Raw genomic sequence first — 26,574 nt, forward strand, 5'->3', positions numbered from 1 at the left:
CAGTCAGGGAAGACACACTTAACATCTCAAAGTGGAAGAAAGACACCTAAACAAGCTAGCGACACAATGCCAACTTTTCAAAGGCCCCGGTTGCCTTATGAACAGATGCCTCATGAACAGCCCTATAACTCAAGGCAGATTCCTCCACACATTACTCTGCCACCTGAGTGTGGGGCCTACGTGTTAGTTTTGGTTAATGTCCCGAAACTTAGGTATGATCAAGATGAAACCTCCTCCTCATTAAAAAATAAGACCTTACCCTGGTTAATAGCCAACTGTAACTTTCCTATAGAATGCTCAGGGGAAATTATTCACACCCAGAGAGTAGGATGGATATGTCCATTGAAGAAAAAGTTTGAGGGGGATTGTATAACTGTTAATTTTAAGAACCCCCATTGGTCCGAAAAAACATTGGCTAGGGCGCCTTCCCCCTCTACTTGGGAATTCAATACCACCCTTCTCCCTTAGGGCTATTTTTATAGACATCTGATCACAACCCATCCCACCTTGGTAACCAATCCGACTACTCCCTTCCATGATCAATATCTGAAAGCAGCTTTCCTCTCTTTCACCAGAACCCTAAATCCGATTATCTAAATGGTCCAGCACAATGGCATCCAGGCCAAACTCATTTACACCTGTTAACTCATCCTTACCTGTCCTCAAATCCACACTATGAGCACAGAGACATTAGATGGCGTCAAGTTGCCGCAGCATCAGCCAACTCCTACAGTATCCCGACCCATAACAGATTTAGCGCATTGTCCTGTTTGGACTTCAATGACTGACTGCATCATGTCCAGTTTAATGGGGTAAATGTACACACACCAAATACGGGGGAATCACTAATATGTCAAAACTCAGATACACTGGAGAAAGATATAACACTTACTCCTGGAAAACATACCACTACAGTTTTTTCCCAAGGTAGGACGGGTGATCTGACTACCCAACCATCAGTCCCTCCCAATCCTAGGACAACGGATAATTTAACGAAGATAGGAATTCCTCTTAGTCCTAATTTACCTAGTTCCCAAGTACATTTTACGTTTTGGAATATCGCCGGCCTCTCTGCCAAACAGTCAAACCCTAATTTCCTGAATCAGGTTAACCTGAGTAACATCATCTGCCTTCAGGAAACTTGGGTTATTGATCCAATACATATAATGGGATATAAGACCTTTATTTCTGCAGCCAAAAAATCACCCTCTGGCAGATGTAGTGGTGGTCTAGTGACCTATATTGCAAACACTTTATATAACGAGGACTTCCTCCCCTTAAAATTGGAAGAGAACTACCAGCTAATTGTCCTAAAGAGCTCTAAACAAAAGATATATGCAATAGTAAATTTTTACAATAATCTGAACACTGTTGACTTGATCAACCTTCTTTCAGAGATTTCCCTAGTCCTTCAAGATCTACGAGCACAGTACATCAAGAAGTCATATACAATAGTGTGGGGTGGTGATTTCAACCTTCATCTGTGTAGAAATAATGACACTGATAAGTGTGGAATTAATGAGGATGGTGGTAATAGTATTACACACTTCTTACACTCGAGTGAAGGTGAAAAAATGAACGAGATTATGACAGAATTGGAACTGGGATTCGCCAATCAGTTAAAGACTTCCCCAGTAGCCTTTTCGCCAACATTTAACGGCAGGGGTTTAATGACCCTGATAGATTACATACTGATTTCATCTTGTAAAGGCCCAAATATAGAACTATTTGAAGTAATTAAAAATCCATTGAGCGACCACTTCCCAAATACTGTCGCTTTACGCGAATCAAAATCTCCAAAAAAACCCGATACTATGAACATCTTAGACCAGCAAGAGCTCGAAATAGGATCTTTGAATGGCTACACATTAAAATGGGGAAACATTGACAAAGTAGCTGCAACTGCAAACATAGTCAAGCAAAGCCAGGCAGACATATTAAACTGTCTTGACCATAGGGTAAAACCTAGAGAAGTTCTGAATAGTTTTAACACCATTTCTCAAAACATAAGGAAAGAACTCACTAGATCTCATAAACAAAAAGGTCAGGCGAAAAAAGGCTGGTTTAGTCTGGCCTGTACAAAAGCATATTCGAAACTAAAGGAAGCCCTAAGCAAGGAAAAGAGAGACAGAGGGGAGGTTATCAGACTAAGAAAAGAATACGCCTTAGCTCTAAAAACTAGAAAACAAGAGCTAAAAGCTGACTTATGGGAGCGTCTTAGTAGGAGTTCAGAACTAAAAGACAGTGCAACTTTCTGGCAAGTAATTAGATCCCCTTTTTTAACAGACAGAGACGACCTACCATCCATTGATGTTGCAATCAACGATCGTGAATGAGTGAATTATTTTTCTGAAGTTTTTAGTGAAGGGAATATACGGGGTATGGACTACATAAATCCCCTGTCCCTTGTCACCTACCCAATAACATTGCAGTTTTCACAAGACGAGGTACCAAAAGCACTAAAATCCTCGAAAATAGGCAAAGCCTCAGGCCCAGATGGGGTCCCAGTGGACATTTTTAAACATGAAGCAGATCTTTGGTCCCCGTTACTAACAAACGTTTTAAATGCCACTATAGAAGAGGGCTTAATAGAATCCTGGAAAACGTCGATACTGGTCCCTATATTTAAAAAAGGGGACTGAAATAGCCCGTCTTGTTATAGACCTATTTCTCTCCTGGATTCGCTCGGGAAGATGGCAGGTCGGATTCTTCTCGACCGACTCCAGGAGTGGACAACTAGTCAGAACATCATCTCGGCAATACAATACAGGTTCCGAGAGGGGCTAGGTACAGTAGACCAAGCATTAAACCTGTCTTTATTGGCAGGAAAATACGTGGAGGCCAAGGGGACTGCGCTACATATGGTATACGTTGATCTATCTGCAGCGTTTGACTGTGTAGTGCACTCAAGGCTATGGAATATCATTTTATCAATGGGTGTCGCCCCCCCGATTGTAGTTTTCCTTTGGGAACTATACACGGGAACAACAGGAAGAGTGAGATTTGGGACTAAAGGACAGCTTACGGATAGCTTTAGGGTGGAAAAGGGGGTCAGACAGGAATGTGTGCTGGCCCCCTTTCTATTCACCCTGTACACAAATGGGCTAGAGGCCGCAATGCTAGAAGGAAGTAAAGATCTCCCCTCAATTGGTCGTCGGCAGATACCAGCCTTGGTATATGCCGACGACGCGGTTATCCTAGCAAGAACTCCCGTCGAATTGCAGCGAGCGCTAGATAGATATTGCGCCTTCATGTCAAGTCTAAATCTGACCCTGAACGTAAAAAAAACATACACCATGCATGCGGGGAACAAAATTGCAAAGACTAGAAGTTTGTTTGTAAAAGGGGAGGTATTGGACAGAACTGCAACATACCCATACCTGGGAATTGTAATTGATGAAAAGTTTAAGTGGAAGGCAGCGATTAATGCAAGGAAACTGGCTTTCCTAAGAGCAACTACAGCATTAAAATCGTTTGCACAAAGACTGGGCCAGAGACCACCATTGGAACTACTAAAAATATATAATGCCAAATGTGTTAGTACTGCCACGTATGGGGCTGGGATATGGGGTCTTGCGAATGTGGATGAATTACAAAAAGTAGAAAACTCTTTTTTAAGATACTTACTTGGTGTACCGAAGAGTTCTTCCACATATGCCTGTCATTTAGAGTTGGGCACAGACTATATATCAGACACCATAAAAACCCAACCAGTAATGCTGTGGCGTCAAATTTGGGTAACTGAACAATGTCATCTAACAAGATCAATCATACAAGATATTCTGACACTTGATCATTGTGGCAAGATAAAATGGTTAACATATGTTAAAGCTTTATTAACAGACTTAGGATTTGAAAATTTTTTGGTAGATCCGCCAACGTTAACAGAGATCTCTAAGGCGGATTTAAAAAAAGCATGCCTGGCACATTTGGGACAGGTACGCCTCCTAAGAGAGATAGAGAAACCGTCTGTTCAACAGGGCTTATTAGCTCAGACTGTGTTTTCCATTGAACCTTATTTGATGTACAGATTAACTCAATTTGAAAAATTGTTGCTGACGCGCTTTAGATTTAATATGTTTCATTTAATGGTCTGTTTTCCCACCCAAAACGATTGGTCATCAAAATCAACCTCATGCCCTTGTGATTCTGTCTCGATACAATCAACCATACATACAACTCTATTCTGTAAATTTTACACAATACCACAAAGGCGCTGGTTAATGCCCATACTGAAAAACTGGGGCTTGCGCCAATGCCGTCCAGCATATCTGGCGCTCCAGTATCTTGAAGATGAAAAAATAGCAAAAGCAATGGTGCGCTTTTTTAAATTCTGTATTGGTCATCGCTCAAATCTCTGAAAAAGATGAATTTTCTTGTTTGCCTAATCAAGGACTGATGAAGATACTGTAAAAACTGCATGTTAAGGTCATAATTTTATGAATTGAGATTTTTACACATTTTTTTTATTGTATACTATTAACCATATTTTAAACTCTAATCAATTTTTAAACTGTTAAAAATGTATAAAATGTATTATATGAACTTTTATGGTATTTCTACAACTATGAAAAACCGAATAAAGTTGGTTTTGATTTGATTTGATACATGGCACAATTATGCAAACCACAACAGCAGAAATAATAGGCAGCAGAGGAAACAAGGCAAAATTAAAGGGCAATAACAACATTGATAGCGAGGCAGCAGAAAGAACAGCAGAAATAATAGGCAGTGGAAGTTGCAAGGCACAATTAAGGGTTGACAATGGCAGATATAGCGTGGCAGTAGAAAGAAAAAGTCACAGTAAAGGGCTGTAAAATCAGGTAATAGAAGGAACCAAGCACAGAAAGGGTACAACAGCAGAGAAATAAAAAAAATCAAGGCAGCAGAAGGAACAAGTCAGTGGGAGCACAGCAGAAGCAGCGTTGAGCTGGCAAGGGGTTCATGAGTCATGTCGCAACTACCAATTAATTTATGTGAATAATGGCTCATGGCAGGTCTTGGGGTTTGCTGGCCATAAGAACCACTCAGATTTTATCTAGGAAGGGCTCAAATTTCATTGAATAATGCACGCTAATAGTTTTACATGACAAGTTATCAGCACCCATTTCAACATACAAATCACTGTGTATGTTTGCCAGAACGAGTGAATTATCTGAAACAGGCGTACCTTAATTATGTTGGTACTTAAAAATAATAGTAACAAATTATAATTTAATGATTATTAGAACATTGGAATGTTGGGAGCTCCATTGAAACCATAGCTTATAATGGCTGGTATAAGCCTGAAGCTCCAACATTCCAATGTTTCTTTGTTCACAGCTCTGGATGTGAACAAAGGCTTCAAGGAGCCTGAGGGGATTCCAATCCCCTCACGCTCCCAAAAGGCTTTGTTCTTTTTTGTTAGAACATTCTACCCTCTAGTGGCAGAATGTTCTAATAGACTTATAGTCCTTCGTAGCTGGGCTATACCGCTATTAAAGTCCCTCTCCCTTGTTAAAGGCCCTCGCCTTTGGCTCAGGCCTTTAACGCTGGAGAGGGCCTTTAATAGCCGGTATAGCCCTCCACGGAGGGCTATATAGGCTATAATAATAATTATATTGGTACCTAATAATAGAAATGAACACAAATGCATAGATGAATATTGTTCATTTATCAACAGTAGCCTTTCCTAAACGCATGACATAATGGTATTTCCTTCACGCAAATTTAGAGTTAGTGATTGTATTGATACATATATTGTCACATGCAACATCGATTTGTGAAAAACAAGGGTGTGACTACAGGGCAGAGCCCGCCGTCATGTTCTTGATGTTTAGGAAACCCATAGTAAAGGTAAGTGTGAGATTTGAATGAGAGTAAGCACATATATGTGAACACGAGTTTGTTATGCTGTGGAAGATCATTATTAGTCTCACCATGCACCTTAATCACAGACAATAGATTGTTTATGCTATGCTGTGTCCACTGGGTGTATGGTTGCTGTTCTAAGTATGACAACTAAATATTAAAAAAAATATTTGGAATTATATTACAAAACAAACTTGGTTTTTTCTACGTTTCTACAGGTTGTATAATACAACCAAACAGGTCAGCAATGTGAATTGCTATTTGCATTCCTTAATGTATTGCACGGATAGAGGGGGCTTTAGGCAGGGACACCATCCCCTTTATAACCCTGAAGAAGGGCATTGACCCGCATGGGCATGACAAATTGACAAAGCTTGTAGGCAAGAAATTTGTGGAAATATGGCTCTTTGTATTCCATCAACAATCCATGTTCCTTTTTAATCATATCTGAGTTACTCTGCTATTAAAAGGAAATCCCTATTGGAGTATACCCCAATATATTTGTAATTTACCTTGATCCCTGCGATTATGCTGTTAATTTTATCTCAGCTCCTGTATATTGGTCAAGTCTACCAGGGTAGAACCTATCCTACCTTGTGTGGATCGCCATCTATGATAAAGCATGCACCAAGAAGTGGGTGAGGTGACCCATCCATATCTATTGGTTACCTACAGTTGACCTAGGACACTAGTATGTGTTCTCTTTGATTACACAAGCACCTGTGGTGTGAATTATTTTTATCTGGAAGGCTGGACATGAGGTTATATCTCCCCCTCCCTCCAGGTGGATGTATATTAATTAAAATGGCACCTTTTATATTGTCACATGACATAGACCTGGTCCTGCGGTCAACCCCATGCCATGCACAGTCTTAAGCCCTTAAGTAACTTTGGCTTGCGCCTTCGCCATGCACTGCAAAGTACCTCAGTTATTACATCACTTACAACATGTTCAATGACATCATTGATAACATTACTGCAACATCTGACATGACATCATTGATGACAACACTGTACATGTAAGGGCAGGCGTTATACTTTCTTTAGTGCTCGAGGTATAGTTACTTGAGGTAACTGTAGGTAATGAATTTCAGTGTTCCTTTCCATTTAAAATAATATGTTTTAACTGACATTCTCACCTAACTATAACTTCCCTTTCACCTTTGTTTTTCCATTGACTTTCTAAGGTACTCTTAAATATAAAGTAACATATTATTACAATTCCTAAGCAGGACGTCACTGTAATCAGTAGAATTTCATTGGTTAGATAGATAGATAGATAGATAGATAGATAGATAGATAGATAGATAGATAGATAGATAGATAGATAGATTGATTCTTAATTGATGACCTAGCTACCGTTGTGTAGTGCTTGTAAGTTTGTACTGAATTATGTGTTGTTGCTGCTCAATCCAACCGTTTTGTAAATGTTCTATGTTTTTTATACAGGTCTTTAAACAATGACACATTTATACAAAGAGGAAGACGATGATTGCCCAACAGTCTGTCTCAAATATCTTTTATTCGTGTTCAATTTCCTCTTTTGGGTAAGTACACATATTTTATTTCTGTTCCTCATGTGTAAACAGCAAGCAACATTTGCAGTTATCAGGTTTGTCTAAAAAAAGTGTTGTAGATCCAACTTTAAAAAAAAGTTATTTGATACTTTGCCTCAAATCTAAAGGAGTTAATATTTAAGCAGGATATGAATACATTTAAAATGGTAATGCAGGCAAGCAGTAATCTTGATGTGACCCTACTATGGAGTCTGCACCCCTCTATTGCCCATGTTCTTCTCTTTGGGGCCATCAGCCGGTGGCTAAATTTGCCATTAGGAGGTATTGCTCTTCAATAGATTCTTATGTCTGTATAGTGCTTGTTCTTATCTGTAGTTCTATATGCTGGTGCACTAAATGTTTGACCTGGAGTTATAACTTAAAATTCTGGTTTTCTCTTGACATGCTCCCTGATCTTCAGAAAATCATTTTCTTTGCAGGTGTTTTTGCTACTGCACTAGACACTGGGAGCTGTTAAGAGTTTATTCTCTGCAATGAAGATCGTTATATATTTTCTGTCCTTGAAGTTTTTTATTAACTATATCTCATATCAAACACTCCATCCTACTGACAGACAGGCATGTAAACCAGCCGGTTGTTGATTAACAGACTGATATCATAATAACTCAGTTTAATATTTGGAATGAAAATACAACCAGGCAAGACCAGTTTTTCCATGAAGTTCTCAAACTTCAATGTTTTCTTTCACACCCCACACTGCTTGCTTAAACTCCGTGCACCCACACAGCTGGGATAATTCAAAACGATATCCTTATCAAAGCAGAGAGTCCACAGTTTCTTAACCTAACTCAACTAGACTGGATATAACACTTTTGTATTTTCCTTTACTCCAATTAGCAAGAATACCCTGTATAATTGAACAATAAAAGCCTCAAAATACCTGCACCAGAGATCATAAATATGTTGATACAAACTCATTATCTTGGTGTTTGATAACAATAGTAATGAATGACAATTCAATGATTATTATTAATTATATTGATACCTAATAACAATAATAATGAACAAAAATTAAAAGATGATTATTCCTCATTTTTTGACAATAGGCTTTCCTAAATGCATCACATAATGGTGTGTTCTTCACGCAAACTTTGAGTTAGTGATTGTACTGATACATATATTGTCACCTGCCACATGGCTTTGCGAAAAACAAGGGTGTGACTACAAGTAAGTAAGGGTAAGTATGCGATTTGAATGAGATTAAGTACATATATGTGAACATGAGTTTGTTATGCTGTGGAAGATCATTATTAGTCTCACCATGCACCTTAATCACAGACAATAGATTCTTTATGCTATGCTGTGTCCACTGGATATATGGTTGTTATTCTAAATATGACAACTAAATATTAAAATAATTGTTTTGGAATTATATTACTAAACACATTTGGTTTCTTTATGTTTCTTCAGGTTCTATAATACAACCAAATAGGTCAGCAAATGTGAATTGTTGATACAACCTCTTTTAACAAATGAGCACAAAAAAAATGTTTTCCTAGAAGGGATACTCCAAACTGCACGTGTTTACAATCCATTTCCTTGAGATTCTTACAAGCTATCCTTAACAAGATTTGCCCAACCAACATTAGCAATAATAACAAAATAAACAACCATTACTTGCTACCCAGCTTCACGCATACAGAAAGAACACTTTTTGCAATGAAGTATGACTTTGGCACTAGCAGCTAAACTGTGACCACTTTACACCATTTAAACTAATGGGTAGTGGTATTAAAGGGCTTTTGTACCGATAAAGCAATATACCCCCAGCCCCAAATAGAGAAAGGCAGCCGAATCCATAAAGACTATTTTAAAGTCTTACTTGCGCACCAACCACACTCTTACATGAGGAGATACTAGACAAAAATAGCTAAAGGTTTCTAAATTATATTCTTAACAATTAAATTAAAGCAGAAATGAATGTTATGCCTCCATATCTGTGGCAGGTCATCCTGATTTACTACAAAGGGGCAGAACTGTATGTCTGGATTTATTCCCAGATGACTTACAAAACCACCTCTCCTATGAGAGCACTTAACTACCTCCGAGACGATTAGCAGCTACCAACGAAAAACTACTTTAGCAGCTTCAGGCTATCTTATTGAACATAATTAATATTTCTTCCATACATGGTAGCTTGCCAAGTAGGCAAAGTATCATTTGACCAAAAAGCATTTAGTAGGCTACAGAGACTCCAGACACATAATGAGATGGTTGACAAAAAACGTCTTTGTCCATACTTCTGTGTTGTGAGGGCCTGAAATATTATTACACATGGAACGCACCCAATGCCGGGAACCCTGTATCTCCTACTACTCACCCATACACAGCAGCTGAGCTCCGAACCCTGGAGCCCGACTCTGCAACAACAACTGCTGCCACATCTCTCCATGATGAACGGTAGCACCTTTTTCCTTCAGGCACTCATCTCCTGCAACACCGGAGCACCTGCAAGCACAACAAGCACCACCACTCTGACCATGACAACTTCAAAGCAATTCCAATGCCTCCCTTTCAACACATGATCACTTTTCAAGCATGCCACCAAAATCTGGGACACCATCAACTTCCTCACCCCGAAGTCATCTTCATCACTGAGACCTGGGCCAACCCTGCATCAGCGGCTGACATCGCATAATTGACACCCGACAGCTACAAGATAGTACACCAAGACCACATCAACAAACATGGAGGTGGAATCACCAGCATCCACAAAGAAACCATCCACTGCACCTCCACCACAGATGACAACACCCCGATCATGGACCACCTCAACTTCCAGATACATACTGACGGCGAAACCACCATCAGAGGCCTCCTCGCCTACAAACGCCCTGAACCTCGCCCCAGCTTCTGTGACGCCATCAATGAATTAATCGCCCGCTCGCCAGTGACTCCAAGCACTACATCTTCTTCGGAGAGCTCCATTTTCACCTCAACAACCTTAGCGACACCAACACTGCCAACTTCCTTGAATGTATAAACAACATCGGACCTACCAAACTTGTCACCAACCCCAAAAACATCGCAGAACACACAGCCCCATCTTCAAAGCCAGTGACAGAGTCAAGTACAGCAATGTCACCAAGCTCACCCAGACAGACCATGCCACATCTACTTCACCCTCACAGGATCCGCCGGCACCTCCACCAAGACGCTTAGCATCTCCCACTGCAGCTGGAACAAAGTATCAGAGACCGACGTCCTCAACACCGCCCACCCTAACACTGCAGCCAACCTAAAACAGGCTGTCAAGAACTTTTCCGCCTGAATCACAAACTGTGCCAACAGAGTCAACCCCATCAAGCCCACCAAACTCAAGAGATTTCCAAACAGTTCAGTTGATACACTACAGAACTGAAACCTACATAACATAACTGCAAGTGACTGTAAAGAAAATGGCACACCTGCAAGGAACGCACAGACAGAGCCCAATTCAAAACATCTGTCAACCAACGCCACCAACTGCTGAAAAATACCAAAAAGGAGCACCCTTGGTGACCTCGTTGAAACCAGTTCTCACCACAGCAAAGAACTCTCCAACATTGTCAGAGAGTTCTTCAACCCCTCAGCCACCGAAAACATCATCACCCCTTCCCAGGAATTCTGAAAACACTCTGGCAGACGTCTTCCATGACAAGGTCTCCACCATCTACAAAAACTTCACACCCCATCCTATCACCACCGACATCCTCAGCCTCCTTGCTCCCACAGATACAAACCTCAACCACCTTCTTATCATATGGGACCACTCACCACTCAAAATACCACAGCCATCATGAACTCCATCCACTATCCCAACCACATCTTCCACATTGTGAGCAAGATGATCAGCAACAAGCTCACCACCAACTTTAACGCATTCATCACCACGGCCTCCTTCTTCAAAGTATGGAAACGCGCAGAGGTCAAACCCCTTCTCAAGGAACCGTTCGCTGACCCCAGCGAACTCAATAACTACAATTCCCATCTCTCTGCTCCCATTCCACGCCAAAGTCTTTGAAAAGGCATTCAACCACCAGATGATGGAATACCTGGAGAACTACAATCTTCTAGACCCCTCCCAATTTGCATTCTGCACCAGCCACAGCCCCAAAAGCATCCTAATTGCTGCCACAGGCAACATCAGAACCCTCCTTGACCAGGTAGATACGGCTGCCCTGATCCTCCTTGGCCTTCCAGCAGCTTTTAACACTGTTTCCCACCACAAACGTATCAAGAGGCTCCTCCTCATTTGAATTCAAGAAGATGCACTGAAATGTATCACCTTCTTCCTCACTGGAAGTACCCAGATAATCCACCTACCAGATTTCACCTCAGAACCTGAGAACTTCATCTGCGGCAGGGGCGTGGCCGCGGCGGCAAGCGGAATGGCTGCTCCGCAGTGAAGCTCCTCCGGGCGGGCGCCCGAAAACGGCTAGCGGGGATGTGAACTGGAGCCCCTGGTCACTTCAAATGTCGGGACCTTCCTCCGGATGACTGCGGACTGCCGGGAAGCCATTTCCGAGCCGCGGGAGCGGCCGGACACGGTGAACACGGCGGAGGGGATCTGAGGCCTCCGGGCATCGGCGCCATCTTCCCTCAGCGCTGGAGCGCCGGGTGAGTGCCGCTTGGCCGTTGGCGGTCGTGACCCCCTCCCCCTCTGTTTTCCTCCCCGCTGGGCTGGCGCGGACGCCGCTGCTGCTGCGCGGTCCCCGTTTCCCTGTTCCCCGGTCCCCGACTGCAGCTGGGGCCTTCGGCCCGAGTGTGTGTGGGAACCCGGGGCCTGGATTACGGGCTCGCGCGGATCTGGGGTGGTGCCTGTGGGGCCTTTCGGGAGAGGGTGGGTTACGCGGCTGCTGGGTGGACTGAGGGCGATCTCCGGCACTGCTCAGCGGCCCCGCCGTGCCTCCGTGATACACGCCCTGCGCAGCCCTATGGTGCGACACCGTGATTCCTCAGTACTCCACCATGATTGAGGAGGTGAAGACCCGCACGTGGGGAAGGCCCGGAAGCGCTCCATCTTGCTGCCTGTGTCTGGTTCACGCTTCACTGTACTGACTTCCCTGATCTGAGGCCTAATTGCATGCCTGCCACACACTTTTTTTCCTACACTAGCCCTGGTGGAGGTTGCAGCTGTTCGCCTGCCTTACCATTGATCCCTGCTCTCCCCCACTGTCGCTGCGTCTGCGGCCCCGCCTCACGTCCACAGCGATGGGAAAGAAGGACCCGGCCCAGAGGACGCTTAATTTTGATAAAACACCACTGCCTGCCGCTGATTCCCCTCCGGGTGCGGCTCCAGGCGCACAGGGGGCACAGGACAATGGCGCTGCAACATCCATGATGGCCACCTTGATGGGGGAGATGCGTGCTGGCTTTAAGGCACTGGACACTCGCTTTGATAGCCTGGAGAAAAAGCTGTCGGACATTGGCTCCAAGGTTCAGGCCCATGACCGGCGCCTGGACTTAGCGGAGTCCAGAATATCTGATTTGGAAGACTGGTCCTCCAAGGCTCTGAAACGACTGGAACGGGTCGAGAAGATTCTTAAAGACGTGGCCATCAAGAATGAGGACTTAGAAGCGCGGAGCCGGCGGAATAATATTCGAATCCTTGGCGTGGCGGAGACAACTGCCACGGGCCGGTTCGACACCTTTGTGGAGAAGCTCCTCATTGAACTGTTCGGCAAGGACACCTTCACGGCTGGCTTCGTGGTGGAAAGGGCTCATAGATCATTGGGGCCTAAACCATGTACGGGGCAACTACCCCGTCCCATCATCGCCAGGATTATGAACTTTCGAGACTGCGATGTCGCCCTCCGAGCTGCACGGGAGATGGGGGAGGTGCAATGGTAGGGGAGCAAGTTGTCCTTTTTTCCGGACTACACTTTGATGGTGCAAGAACCGCGATGGAAGTACACCAGTGTCAAGGCAGCTCTCCGCAATCTCGGATTAAAATACAGCATGCTTTACACAGCCCGTCTAAAAGTCGACATTCATGGCAGGTTCCGCATTTTCGATTCCCCGGCTGAGGCCCAAGACTTCTGCCACTCATATAAACGGGGTTCGGGTTCGGCTTCTGGCTCCAGACCTAACTCTCCGCCGCAGCCGGACACACAAGCTAGCGCGGATTTATTTGAGGACACTGGCCGGGGCTGATTGCCTGTGACACTCCAGACATGGCTGCTTATTGGTTTGATGGGGCGGTCCGACACATCCGGTTTCCATACTTGCTAACATCTCCAATTTTGTGCTGTTGGGTTGCCCGCTCGGGGGATGGCGTTGCTTCCCCCCATGGCGTATGCCTACGTGTTTTGCTCTTTCTTCTGGGGCTTGTTACGCTTAAATTTGCAGAAATGTCTAGAAGCTTTGTATCATTAGTTATTGTCATTCTGCACTGTTGTTTAGGAGCTAGTTGGGTTCTGCCTCTCTTGGGGTGCTGGGAGGCTGGGTGGTGGGTGGGGGAGGGGATGTGTGTATTTTTTGTGTATCCCTTTTTTTTCGTTGTTGTCTGATTGCGAGACGCATGGAGTCGGCTTGTTGAATGACCACTTCTTGCTTACAGTCCTTGATCTGACGTTATGGCCCGGATAGGTTTACATATTGGTCCTTCTAGTCTGACATTAATGACATGGAATGTTCGTGGGCTGAATTCCACCCGTAAACGGAAACAGGTTATGCAATATGCTGAAAGACATAAAACTGATGTTCTTTTTCTACAGGAGACTCACATGGTTTAGGCGGACACAGCCCCCTTTGCAAAAGGTTGGGGTTCCCACAGAGTGTTTTCATGCTACAGTAGATATGCGCATGGAGTGGCAATTCTAATCCATAAACGGATCCCCTTTGTCTTTACAAATAGTAAAATTGATAATGAGGGCAGGTATGCGCTGATCTCTGGACTGTTGTTTGGCCAAAGGATTGCTTTTGCGGTGGTGTACGGTCCCAATATTGACTCCCTGGCCTGTTTCGAGGACCTATATCTCACACTATTGCACTCCGACATAGAAATGCTGGCGCTAGGGGGCGATTTCAACTTGCTGATGAACACCAGTAGAGATAGCACGTCCCCCTCCCCAGATCGCATACCACTTGCCCGTGCAGCAGTGGTGTCCATTTGCTCTCATTTCACACTTCTGGACATTGAGGCCACGCTCCACGTTGGCTCTCCTGCTTTCACTCACCATTCCAGCTACCACAACACGAGCACCAGAATAGATTACTGGCTACTTTCTCCGGGCTTAGCGGGCTGGGTCACTGATCTTCGCACTCTTCCCCGCACTCTTTCAGACCATTCCCCCGTGGTCCTGTCCCTCGCAATCCCGTAGGCTGGGAGGTTACGAACGACAATGGAGGTTCCCTGGGAGGGCATTGGCGGACCCGGTCTTCACGGAGGGGGTTCGTTCTGCAATCGAGGACTACTTCGAACTTAATACTGGATCTGTGACCACCTGGGCCACGCTATGGGAGGGGTTCAAGGCTACCATTAGGGGGTGTGCATCACCAAACATGTTGGGGCGCTGCGAGACATCCGTGCTACTCTGTCCCGCCTAGAAAAAGAACTGTTGGCCGTTGAGACTGTAATCCTTGCTGACCCTTCCCCGGGCCACGAGGCGCACCGCCACGAATTGCTTCTAGAGTTCAGGGATGCGGCAGACAAAGAACTGAAGTATTTGAGCAAATACCATACGGCGCGCCGGTACGGTGAGGGAGATCGGCCGGGCAGACTGCTGGCTCAGCTACTACGCCCTCCCCGACAAGCGGCATATATTACTGAAATAGCAGACGCGCAGGGCGACCATCATTTCACTACCCCCGACATTTGCAACACCTTTTTGACTTACTATCGGCATCTTTACAAATCTGCCCTTACGGCTGAGTATCGCGATTCAGGGCCGTACATTAATGAAATCGCTATGGTGTTCCTAGAGAAATTCATGTAAGATTTTTTGGCCCATCCCATCACTCCGGAACTGATTACGGAGGCGATTGACTCCCTAAGGGGGTCCTCGGCGCCCGGCCTGGATGGCTTCACGGCCAATTTTTACCAGGCATAAAAGGAAGAACTAGTGCCCATACTTATGGAAGTCTACGCCGAAGCCCTGGAATCTGGTATTCTTCCTCCGATGCTCCGCGAAGCGGTTATAGTACTGTTGCCCAAACCAGGACGCGACCCCACGGTCTGCAGCTCCTACTGTCTACTTTCACTCCTGAACCTGGACTATAAGATTTTGGCCAAAGCATTAGCGATGCGGCTTGCGCTGCTGGTTAACACCATTATCTCGCCGGCGCAGTCGGGCTTTGTCCCTCAGAGGTCAACATCACTGAACCTTCGCACGATTTTTTTGGTTCTACACAGAATCGACCCCGCCACCCCAGCTGCCGCGGTCTTTTTAGACACGGAAAAGGCTTTTGACACTCTAGAATGGCCCTTTTTTTTGGACGTGATGCGAAGGATGGGCATGCCCGCAATGTTTGTCGCGACTGTGGAGCTGTTTATACTGCTCCCGCGGCCCGCATTCGCCTAAACGGCACCTTCACCGACAAATTCACTCTCTCCAGAGGTATCCGCCAGGGATGCCCTTTGTCTCCCTTACTCTTTATTTTGGCAATGGACCCCCTGGTGCGACACTTACAGGAAAAACATCTTCACAGAAGGCTTCAATTCCGCACTGGCCCTCTATTGGTCTCGCTCTATGCGGACGATATGGTTTTATATGTCCGTACTCCGGAGGCCAATCTACAACCCCTGCTATCTGAGATTGCACGCTTTGGCGAATACTCGGGCCTCAGAGTCAATTGGCACAAGTCACAATTGTTTCCTCTCACCCCGCCACGGTGCAATGGCCCTGCTCCCTCCCGCTGGAGTGGTGTGAGGAATCTGTCAAATATCTGGGGATACATATACATCTTGACACCGTGTCTATTATCCGCTTGAACTACGGACAAGCCCTCGACTTTCTGGAGGATAACACCGACAGGTGGCTCCGTCTCCTTTTGTCAATAGCTGGGCGCATCGCCATTGTTAAGATGGTGGTTCTCCCCCGGTTTTTGTATCTTTTCAATAATATTCCGATTCCTCTTACCAAGGTCTTTTTTACGCAATTGCGCACTGCCCTGCTAAGATTGGTGTGGGGGGGGAAACGCTGAAGACTAGCTTGGCGCACACTGACTATACCATACAAGAGGGGTGGCTTTGGGGTCCCGGATTTCTACCTTTACTACCTGGTCGCTCAGTGCTCATACGCACACCCTTGGTATCATCCTGACGCCAGAATTCCACATTTGAGGCCTGAGGCTGACGCGGCGCTCCCGATGAACCTCGCCACGATACTTCCCAAGGGCCTCCCCAGAGAACCACATGACATACTCCCACTCACCACAACGACTTGGGCTTGGGACAGACTCAGGCGCTTGCTACACGTTGACATGCTGTTCTCTTCTGCCCTCCCACTGCCTAATTCCCACTGGCTCCCTATAACGTGCAAAATGGTGATACGCAGATCGCTATCGAAATTCCAGCTGCACACGATTGGCGACCTGTTCCCCAATGGCCACGCCTTTACTATAACTGAAGACCCCCGCTTCACTGATCGTACCTTATGGATACATTTGTACTTACAAGAGTGCGGGCGCTTTTGAGAGCTACTTTCACAACATTCCCTCTCCCGCCTGATGATAAACCGGCCCTTACACACATCATACAGAATACATCAGGGGCTCACGTGGTGTCCAAACTCTACAAGTTGTGCTTGTTTTCACTTCCCTCGTCTGATGAAGCAGTCCGCTCCGCATGGGAACTTGATATAGGCACACAGATCTCGGACGATCAATGGGAGGCGTGTTGTGTCATGACCAGGGAGGTCTCCATGAATACAGGCACAAGCTCATACATTTTAAATTCCTTCGGAGGCTCTACCACACACCGGCGCTTGCACATAGATTTGACCCCAACAGACCCCACACCTGCCCCAAATGCAACGCCCCTCAGGCTGACTTTGCACACCTTTCCTGGACCTGCCCGAGATTGCACACCTATTGGGTTGAGGTACACAGAACTCTTGGTGAAATGCTGGATCAATCATTGACTGTCACGCCTGAGATTGCCCTGCTGGGTTATGTGTCCAATTTTCCTCGCAAAAGTCGCAAGCTGGCGTCTATTTGCTTCCTGCTGGCCAAAAGAGAAGTGGCGCTGCTTTGGTGTTCGCGGCGCGCTCCCACAGTCATATCATGGCTCAGAAGTGTGGCGCACTGTAATGTGAACAGCGTGGAATATTCGGAAATGCTCCCAACCTCCTCCCGTCCAGTGGACATCTGGGGTCCATATCGCCAATATCTTGCTGGGAAGGCAAAGGAGGCGCCTTCTCAATCCCTACATCCCAACACTCCGACAGGGGTGGGTTAGATCGTGGAGTCCTCCTTCTTTGAACCCGCTTTGGTGTTGACTTCGCTGCGGCACGCTCCTTCCCCAGGTGAGCTGTGGCCTGGTGATTGTGGGCTGGGATCTCCTCACCTCTCCTGGCACGAGGGTCTTTTTTCCCTGTGGCTGCTAGCTGTTGTGCTGTGCTGGGTCCACCCCGCGACACCTTCTGTCACCAACCGCGTGGGTTTGCTCTTGTTCATTGCACATATCCTTGAAGGGTGGTACAGGACATCGTCAGACTTAGCTATAATGTGGTTGTTGTCAATAGTAATGCTCATTGTCACACTAGCTGAATTGATGTGCTGTTCTCGCAAGATAACAAATGTGATTTCTGTTTTTTTTATCTTCCTTTTAATTTTCGTGCACTTTGTTTTGGCATTTACTCATACCTGTTGCATTATCAGAAAAAGTTTACACTGCTACATACACGATATTCTAATATGCGATCCTAATGAACACTTCCATGTGCACCTTGTTATGTTGATTGTGACACCTGCTATTCCTATGTACATGGTATATATCTGTTTGCTGCTACTGTGGATTGCTTCAACGACCTCAATAAAGTGTTTAAAAAAAAAACTTCATCTGCGGCATCCCTCAAGGTTCAGTCCTCAGCACTTTACTGTTCGACACCTACATGGCCACCCCTTGGCCAACATCGTCAGAAGCCATGGATTAAACATCATATCTTATGCCGACCAATCCCAGCTCAACCTATTGCTATCAGAAGGCACCGACTGAATGAACGACGACTACCTAAACTCAACACAGACAAAATGAAAGTGCTCATCTTTGGAAACAACACCTCGCTGTGGAGCGACGCTTGGTTGGCTTCTGAACTAGGACCCTCACACACTCCGACAGACCATGCCCACAACCTTAGCATCATCTTAGACAGCAAGCTCACCATAAAAAACCAGATCAACTCAGTCTTCTCCACCTGCTTCGTCACTCTTTGCTTGCTTCACAAGATGTTCCATTGGCTCCACATCAACACCTGATAAACCATCGCTCAAGCCCTAATCACCAGCCGGCTGGACTACAGCAACACACTCTACGTAGGAATCATGTTGCAGCTCCTGAAAAGACTGCAAACTATACAGAATTCAGGAGCCAGACTCCTCCTCAACCTTTCAAAATGAGCCCACGTCACCCCCACCTCAAATGTTCTACTGGCTCCCCATTCAGCAGAGACTTCAATTCAAGATGCTGATCCACACTTACAAAGCCCTACACATCCAAGCACAGTGACACAGGGTGGACATTGCATTCTTACAGGCTGCCACCACCACTTTTGCGTCGGGCTGGGGACTGCATCGCTACTTTGCAGGGTATAGCACATATGCTCTGGGCACGGCTGTCATGATTCATAAACGTCTGTCCTTCCTATTTTTAAAAGCACATATTGATAATGAGGGTCAATACACGATTGTGGAGGGTCACTTGATGGGTCATTGTATTGTGTTTATCTGCATATACGCGCCTAATGTCGATAGCCCAGAGTTCTTCCATGTCCTTCACACACAGCTCCTACAGCTAGATGCAGGATATATATGCATGGGTAGAGATTTTAATCGCCTGTTGGACCCTGCGTGGGATAGTGCACCCAACTCGTTGGACACCAAACCCTGCATGCGCCATGTTTGCTGGATATGTGCGATTCTGTTGGTCTGGTGGATGTGTGGCGTCAGCGCAACCCAGAAGAAATGCCGCGTACACCCACTACGCCACCCAATATGGTACTTGGCCCAGATTAGATTATTGGCATCCGAGCATCTCCCTAGCACATAGTTTGACCACTCCCCAGTGGTATTGCAAGTATGTGTCCCTAGCCCAGAGGGCTGTGAGAGGTTGTGGTGATTACCCAGACAGACATTGAGGGATGAGGTATTTAGCTCAGAACTTTGGGGGGCCATAGTTGAATACTTTGAACTGAATAAAGGTTCAGTGCGCTTGAGGGCCATACTCTGGGAGGCATTTAAAGCCTACATGCGCGGAGTATGCATCTGTAAGCATTCTGGGGTACTGAAAAATTTGCGGGGTATGATTGCGCATATTGAGAAGCAATTAGATATGCTAGACTGATATCAGATTGCAAGGCCTGACCCCACTCGGCTCAGCCACCAACTAACACTCTTGATGGAGTTCAGAGAAGCTGCAGAGCGTGAGATTCAATTTGTAAGCAAGTATGCCATTGCAAGGCTTTATGGGGAGGGTGACAGACCTGGCCACACATTGGCGCAGCTACTGAGACCCTTGGCTGGGCGTTCATGCATCACCTGCATCCCTTCCTCAACCAGGAAGACCCTAACTGGTACCCCAGATATCCAAGATACATGTTTAGCATATTATTACACATTATACACAACACGGGTGACACATAGTGAGGGAGACCTTAATGACTACCTTGCTGAGATTGCTATGGTGTGGCTCAAGAAGTTCATGCAGCAGTTTCTGGCTGAGCCATTCTCCGCCAAGAAAATTAGTAGCGTCATAGATGCCATGAATGGCTTGATGGCCCTGAGCCTAGACGGTTTTACTGGTATCTTTTATAAAACCTATAAGAACTTATTAGCCCCCTACCTATTAGAGGTTAATAGTGAAGCACTCGAATGCAAGGAAATTCCCCCAACTTTGTGTGAGGCTGTAAAAATCCTCCTTCCAAAAGCCGGGAAAGATCCCCTTCTATGGGGCTCTTCCAGGCCGTTATCACTTTTAAACCTCGACTACAACATTTTGGCTAAAATCATTACGCTGAAATCAGCCTTGTTGCTGGACCGCATTATCTCCCAAACTCAGTTGGGCTTTGTCCCCCATAGGTTGACAGCTTTAAACCTGCAAACATTATTTGTGGGAATACATAGGATCGCTCCGGAGCTCCCTGCGGCTGCTGTTCTACTCAATACCGAAAAAGCCTTTGACTCCTTGGAGTGGCCCTTTTTCTTGTCAGTGATGAGAAATTTGGGTATCCCTAAGGGATTAATTGACCTTACTTCATTGCTATACACCGCGCCCACCGCTAGGCTTCGATTGAACGGCACACTGTCCTCTTCGTTCGCTCTCACCCGTGGCACCAGACAGGGTTGTCCAATCTCCCAACTGCTCTTCATATTCCCTCTGGACCCTCTAGTTTGCCATTTCCAGGAAAGACAACTGAACAGAGGTCTCCAGTTCAAAACGGGTCCTCTTCTAATCTCCCTATATGCGGATGATATCATCCTATTTGTCCGATCCCCCCAGGAGAATTTGGAACCACTCATCAGTTTGGCATTTTTTCAGGGCTGGGTATAAACTGGGGAAAATCCCAAATTTTCCCCCTGAGCACTGTCGACCAAATATTTGGGTATTGTGATCCACAGAGAAACCGGGCAAATTATTAGACTAAACTACAGTGCTGCGGTGTATAACCTGGAGCAGCAGGTCGAGCGTTGGTTGAGACTCCTGCTTTCCCAGGCTGGTCGAGTTGCACTTGTGAAGATGATTGTCCTCTCAAGGTTTTTGTATGTTTCACAACATTCCTATCAATCTCCCCAACACTTTTTTCCGTACTTTGTGTTACAATCTCATCAGATTGGTCTGGGGAGAGGAAGACATAGAGTTAGCTGGGAGACTATGTCCTTACCATATGAGAGGCGTGGTTTTGGGGTCCCTAATCTTCAGATCTACTATTTGGTTGCTCAGTGTAGTTTTGCACACTCCTGGTATCACCCGGACGCACGGATCCCCTACACTAAACCTGAGGCTGACCTGGTGCTCCCAGCAACCCTATATACGGTGCTGCAGCGATCTTTCCCAGGGATTCCCAGGATATCCAAACAATATCCCACACTACCTGGGCCTGGAGTAATGTTGACGAGAGTGGCTGGAGGTGGCGCTCTATACTCATTGGAGATCCCGGTCATTAATAACCCATGGCTCCCCATTATGGAAGAAAAACTGGTACAGCGTACCTTCACTACATATTCAATAAATAAGATTGGGGATCGGTTCGCAGGGGCCCATGTTTTTCCAGCACAGATGGCGGGAGGTTCATTAAGGCAACATTTATGGATACATTTGAATTTATCTGGCTACGGAGGGCGCTCAGAGCTAAGATCCCGGTGTACCTGTTGGAGCCTGAGTCCTTCCCTCCGCTTACTGTGCTAATCAAAAGTTACGGGGGAGAACACCAATTCTAGAAGCTATACAAAGCATGTATGTCATTAATCCCTAGCAGGGATGCCAAGGTACAAGAGGCATGGGAGCGGGTACCTTTGGCACCCAATTCAAGACTCTCACGGGTGCTTTTGTTGTGCACAAAACAAAAGAGGTCTCCTTAAACAGCAGATATAAGCTTATACACTTCAAATATTTGCGGAGTGTCTACATGTCCCCGGTGAGGGTTCACTCCATTGATCCATATCGACCACACTTCTGTTCTAAGTGCGGTGGCCCACAAGCCAATTTTGCCCACATGACTTGGAACTGCACTAAGATTAGGGACTTCTGGAGATCCATTTTCAGATTAATAACACAAATGACACACCTTGAGATGGTCCCTACGCCTGAGGTCGCATTGTTGGGATATGTGCGGGGTCTCCCAAAGAAGTTGCGCAAATTCACGGCCATTGCCCTTTTTTTCGCAAGGAGGGAAATAGCTGTCAAATGGGGAGGTAGGGCCTCCCTCACAGTGAAAGTTTGGTGCAATGGCCTCACATACTGTAATACTAATTGTGAACTTTATGCTACAACCCAACCCCTGGCATCCCGACCAAAAGACATTTGGGAGCCTCTTAAATACTACTTACTGAATATTAGTGCCCCCATATTTCACAACAGCCCGCTGGGATAGTCTCCACTGGGGTGGGGTAATTTATGTTCCATTCAACTTGCTCAATTGTTATGTTTGCTATGTCAAGGAAAGTGCGGGCCGGGCAGTGGGGGAGAACCCCGCTGGTCGTGGTTGGTCAGATGTTGATAGCACAATTTATGATATATATGCTACCCTGAGGCTTTGGTGCGTTGCACGCTTGAGGACATTTGTTTTGCAAATTATGCTTGTCTTTATTCTTACATTTCTATGATCGCAGTGAATAACCATGCAATGCCGTAAGCAATATGAAAATGATAAATAAAAAAAATTATTAACATAATAAAATATTTTAGATCACCCTTTTCCTGTGACTCCTTTTGTGGATTTGCATAAAACACATAACATCAAGACTATGCTGGCCATGCTGTCTTCCAAATCGTACACAGGTCCACAAACCTGCTTTTATCTGCATCATCAGAGATTTTTTGACTGCCACACTTCATCCTTGTACCCCCAATTTCTAGACCGTCATGAAATATGAAATTCCTACTAATAGCTTCTTTTGCTAACAGCCTTCAGAATTTCAAGCAGAATCATTGATTCGTATCATAGACATTAGCACATGAAAATGTTTTTATTCTACCTTTATACCTTACAGCCCCCTTGATGTATCTTGCCTTACCCACAGAAATTTAAACATACAATATATCTGCCAATATTTGTGTAGATTCATCAAAAAATCGCACAGATATTTGCAAATGAATACACTATGTACAAAGGTTGATGTTTCCTCTTCGTTGCCACAGCACCCTCTGACAGGGCAGGGTAAACACTTAATGTGGAATATCAAGGCATGATGGTCTCTGATGACCAACCCCTCCTGATCTGTTAGATCGCAAACCTGCATAACAACGTTCAGCACCTTGCAAGGTTGGTCTTCAAGAGTACAACCTACAACCCATGATGTTATAACCCACAACTTTCAGGAAACTAATGGATCAGTGGATGAGATTGACCAGGAGTGGGAGGATGATAATGCAGTGTAGGAATTGAGACCACATGCAGAGCCAAGCTACAGTAGCTGAAGATTAGCATTGGTGGGAGTTAGGCATTTAAATTAAATGTGTTTGTCTTGACCCTGCCTGCAGTGTCATTCCCACATTCAGTGCCTTCACCCTCCTGTTTTCTGAACCGGTTTGTGATGGCTGTTAAGACTAGGTGCACTTTACCACTGCTAACCAGTGCTAAACGTCTTGTGCTGCCTCTTTTAAAAATGGTACATTTGGATTTGTACAATTGACATCATTGATTTCCTTGTATGTCCCTAGGAAAGTGGTACTACATGTACCCGGGGCCTGTAATTTAAATGCTACTGCAGCACTGATTGTGCCACCCACTTAGGTAGCTCTTTAAACATGCCCCAGACCTGTGTATGCCAATGCAAGCTGGCACAATAAAACATTGTTGTATAGGATGTTTATTTACAGCGTGATTGCGGAGAGTTATCTGCAATAAAATAAATTAAAGTTCTGAAACTAATATTTTCAAAGTGCACATTCGTGACATACAAAGATGTCTTAATTCAGCAAGGTGTTTGCAAAACACAACTGTGTGGATAGAGGCAAGTGCATGTTCACACTTGCAATACACAATAAAACTTTTGCCAGGCCTAAACCTTCCTTTTAATATATATGCCACCCCTAGGTTGGGCCCTGACCAGCCCAGGGGGCAGGGTGAAATGTAATGAAAAAGTTAGATATGTACATTCAACTTTTACCTGTCCTGGTAGGGAAAATCTCTTCAATCTGTTTTTCCATTCTGCAAGGCCTACCTGTCCCATAGGATGACATTTGCTTACTTTATTACGTTTAATAGGTGTTAACTTTCAATTGGGAGGCAGTAGGAATTTTTTGATTTTAAGTCACATTTCTGGAAATGCCACTTTTAAGAAGTTGTACAAAAGGGGGTGGTGATGGACGGAGCATCTGAATCAATCAAACACTCACACCCAGTAAAAAGATCTGGGTTTAATCCATCACGGTTCTTTAGCCAACTCTGCCACCCCAGTTCAGACATGGCTGTATGCAAATTAGTCTGACCCTGTGCCTCATGGGAACAGTATAAAAAAGAGAACAGGCAAAAGTCAAGCACCCTCACAGAATATGTAACAATTCAAGTAATAATCATTAGTTGATCGAAAAAAGTTCATTAATAGCAGAAAAACTTCCAAAACACGGATCCAGAGCCAGGTGTTAGACTTCAAATCTTTTTATTTCATAATCATTTAAAAGTAATTTCCAGCTTGTCCTGCCGACACGTGTTTCGTCTCTTTGGAGACTTTTTCAAGGCTGGAAGTATAGAAAAACTAAAATCAATATTTACACAATATACACTGTACATATACAATATCACAATGAGAACATATGTACAAAAGTCTAACACAGACATCAGTTAACAAAAAAAGTGAAGACCACTTTACAGAGAAACCACTGAAACAAAGACAAAAGTGAACAACAAAAAGCAAAAATGACAATCACCTTGAAGTTGTTCTACGAGATAGCGGAAACAGTTACTATTCATGATTGTTATCATCTTACATTTATCACATGAGGTCATTGAGAAACATCCACTACTACTATGCAGGCTATAACAGTCATAGAATCCCCTGTTCAAGCCAGGATTCCAAGAACCAGATTGTAGAGTGTCTTAATCCTGTTACAAAGAGTTTGTAGAAACAATGACTGTATGTATATCTAAAATAGCCGTACCTAGTCCCTTGGTGTTCAATTCTAGATCATGAGTTAAGGAGAACAAAGAAAAGTAGACATCAACATACCCAAGAAGACGGAAGTACAGCACTGGTGTCAAAATATCACGGATCTTATTGTCAACAGTAGATGAAGCCAAGTTACAAGGATATATCTGTAGTATCGATCCTAGGATGTAAGTATTATCCAAATCAATAGGAGTTAAAGTACAGTCTATGCCCTATGGTAATAGGCAAATTACATGAAGACATACCTTAAAGAGATATATTTTGAGAACCCAATCTTTGAGGTACGGATTATTGGTGTGGAATCTTGGAAAGTATGAGTTGATGTCCAAGTCAACAGTTCAGAATAAGAACGGAAAGGCCTAAGAGTAGGGTCAGAGAATTATAATAACATACTATAATAAACCAATAGTCTCTACAGAAATTAAGTAATCCATGAACCAAGAGTAATGTCAGTCGCCATATGTAACTACTTACTTAATTAAATTAAAGCCATGCTTCGTGGAGGTGAGTTCAAAACATTTTCTTAATTCCAATTGATGACCATGATAAGTCACTGAATAATAAAAGAATGGAGAAAAAGTTTTTTTTCCAAGATTTTTTTCCAAGATTTTTTTAAATAAATAATCATGCGTCAGGGATATGTCAGCTATAGACAGTTATTAAGAGCAAAGAGGTAGTAGCACAAAGTATTCTCCAATATATTGAAAAAATGCCCAAGTGTCCTATAAGTGAGACAAGGCAGAAACGCCAACTCTATAGTCATTATTGCTTAGACAAGTATTTATAAAAACAGGTATGATACCATTATGAGTGCAGCTAGCTCGAGTTCTTAGGCACACTTTGGAAACATGAGCAACGTTCAAATTAATGTACACTAGCACCAGCGTTCTATTCATATCATTCTAACCGTCTAAATGCATTTTTTGTCAATCCTGCATATCCCTTCTATTCTTTTAAAAATGCCCAACATTGCAGGAGATGGTACTTAAACACACATTGTTCGAAATACAAAGCGGGGGGGCGTGGCTACAACTCAGAAGCTCCGAGTAGATCTCAACGCGAGAAAGGTCCGATCATAGTGCTGTAGTGTAATAAGGGGCGGCCATATTGAAGTGTAAGCCCGAACAGTGCTAATAGGCAAGGGCATGAGTATAAACACCATTCAATTAGGAATGTTGCA

General features: G+C 44.6%; 1 protein-coding gene across 1 annotated transcript in view; it reads left to right on the plus strand.

Moving 5' to 3' along the window:
- LOC147751672 (tetraspanin-11-like) overlaps positions 1 to 26,574 on the plus strand; it is a 1,044,069-nt gene that overhangs the window by 270,355 nt on the left and 747,140 nt on the right. Inside the window, exon 2 of the mRNA XM_086939141.1 lies at positions 7,300 to 7,397. Coding sequence (XP_086795267.1) covers positions 7,311 to 7,397 — 87 coding nt within the window. The 5' untranslated portion in view covers positions 7,300 to 7,310. The remainder of the gene's footprint in view (positions 1 to 7,299; positions 7,398 to 26,574) is intronic.

This window comes from Lissotriton vulgaris, chromosome 1_1 (genome assembly GCF_964263255.1).
Source record: "Lissotriton vulgaris chromosome 1_1, aLisVul1.2, whole genome shotgun sequence".
Lineage (NCBI taxonomy): Eukaryota > Metazoa > Chordata > Amphibia > Caudata > Salamandridae > Lissotriton > Lissotriton vulgaris.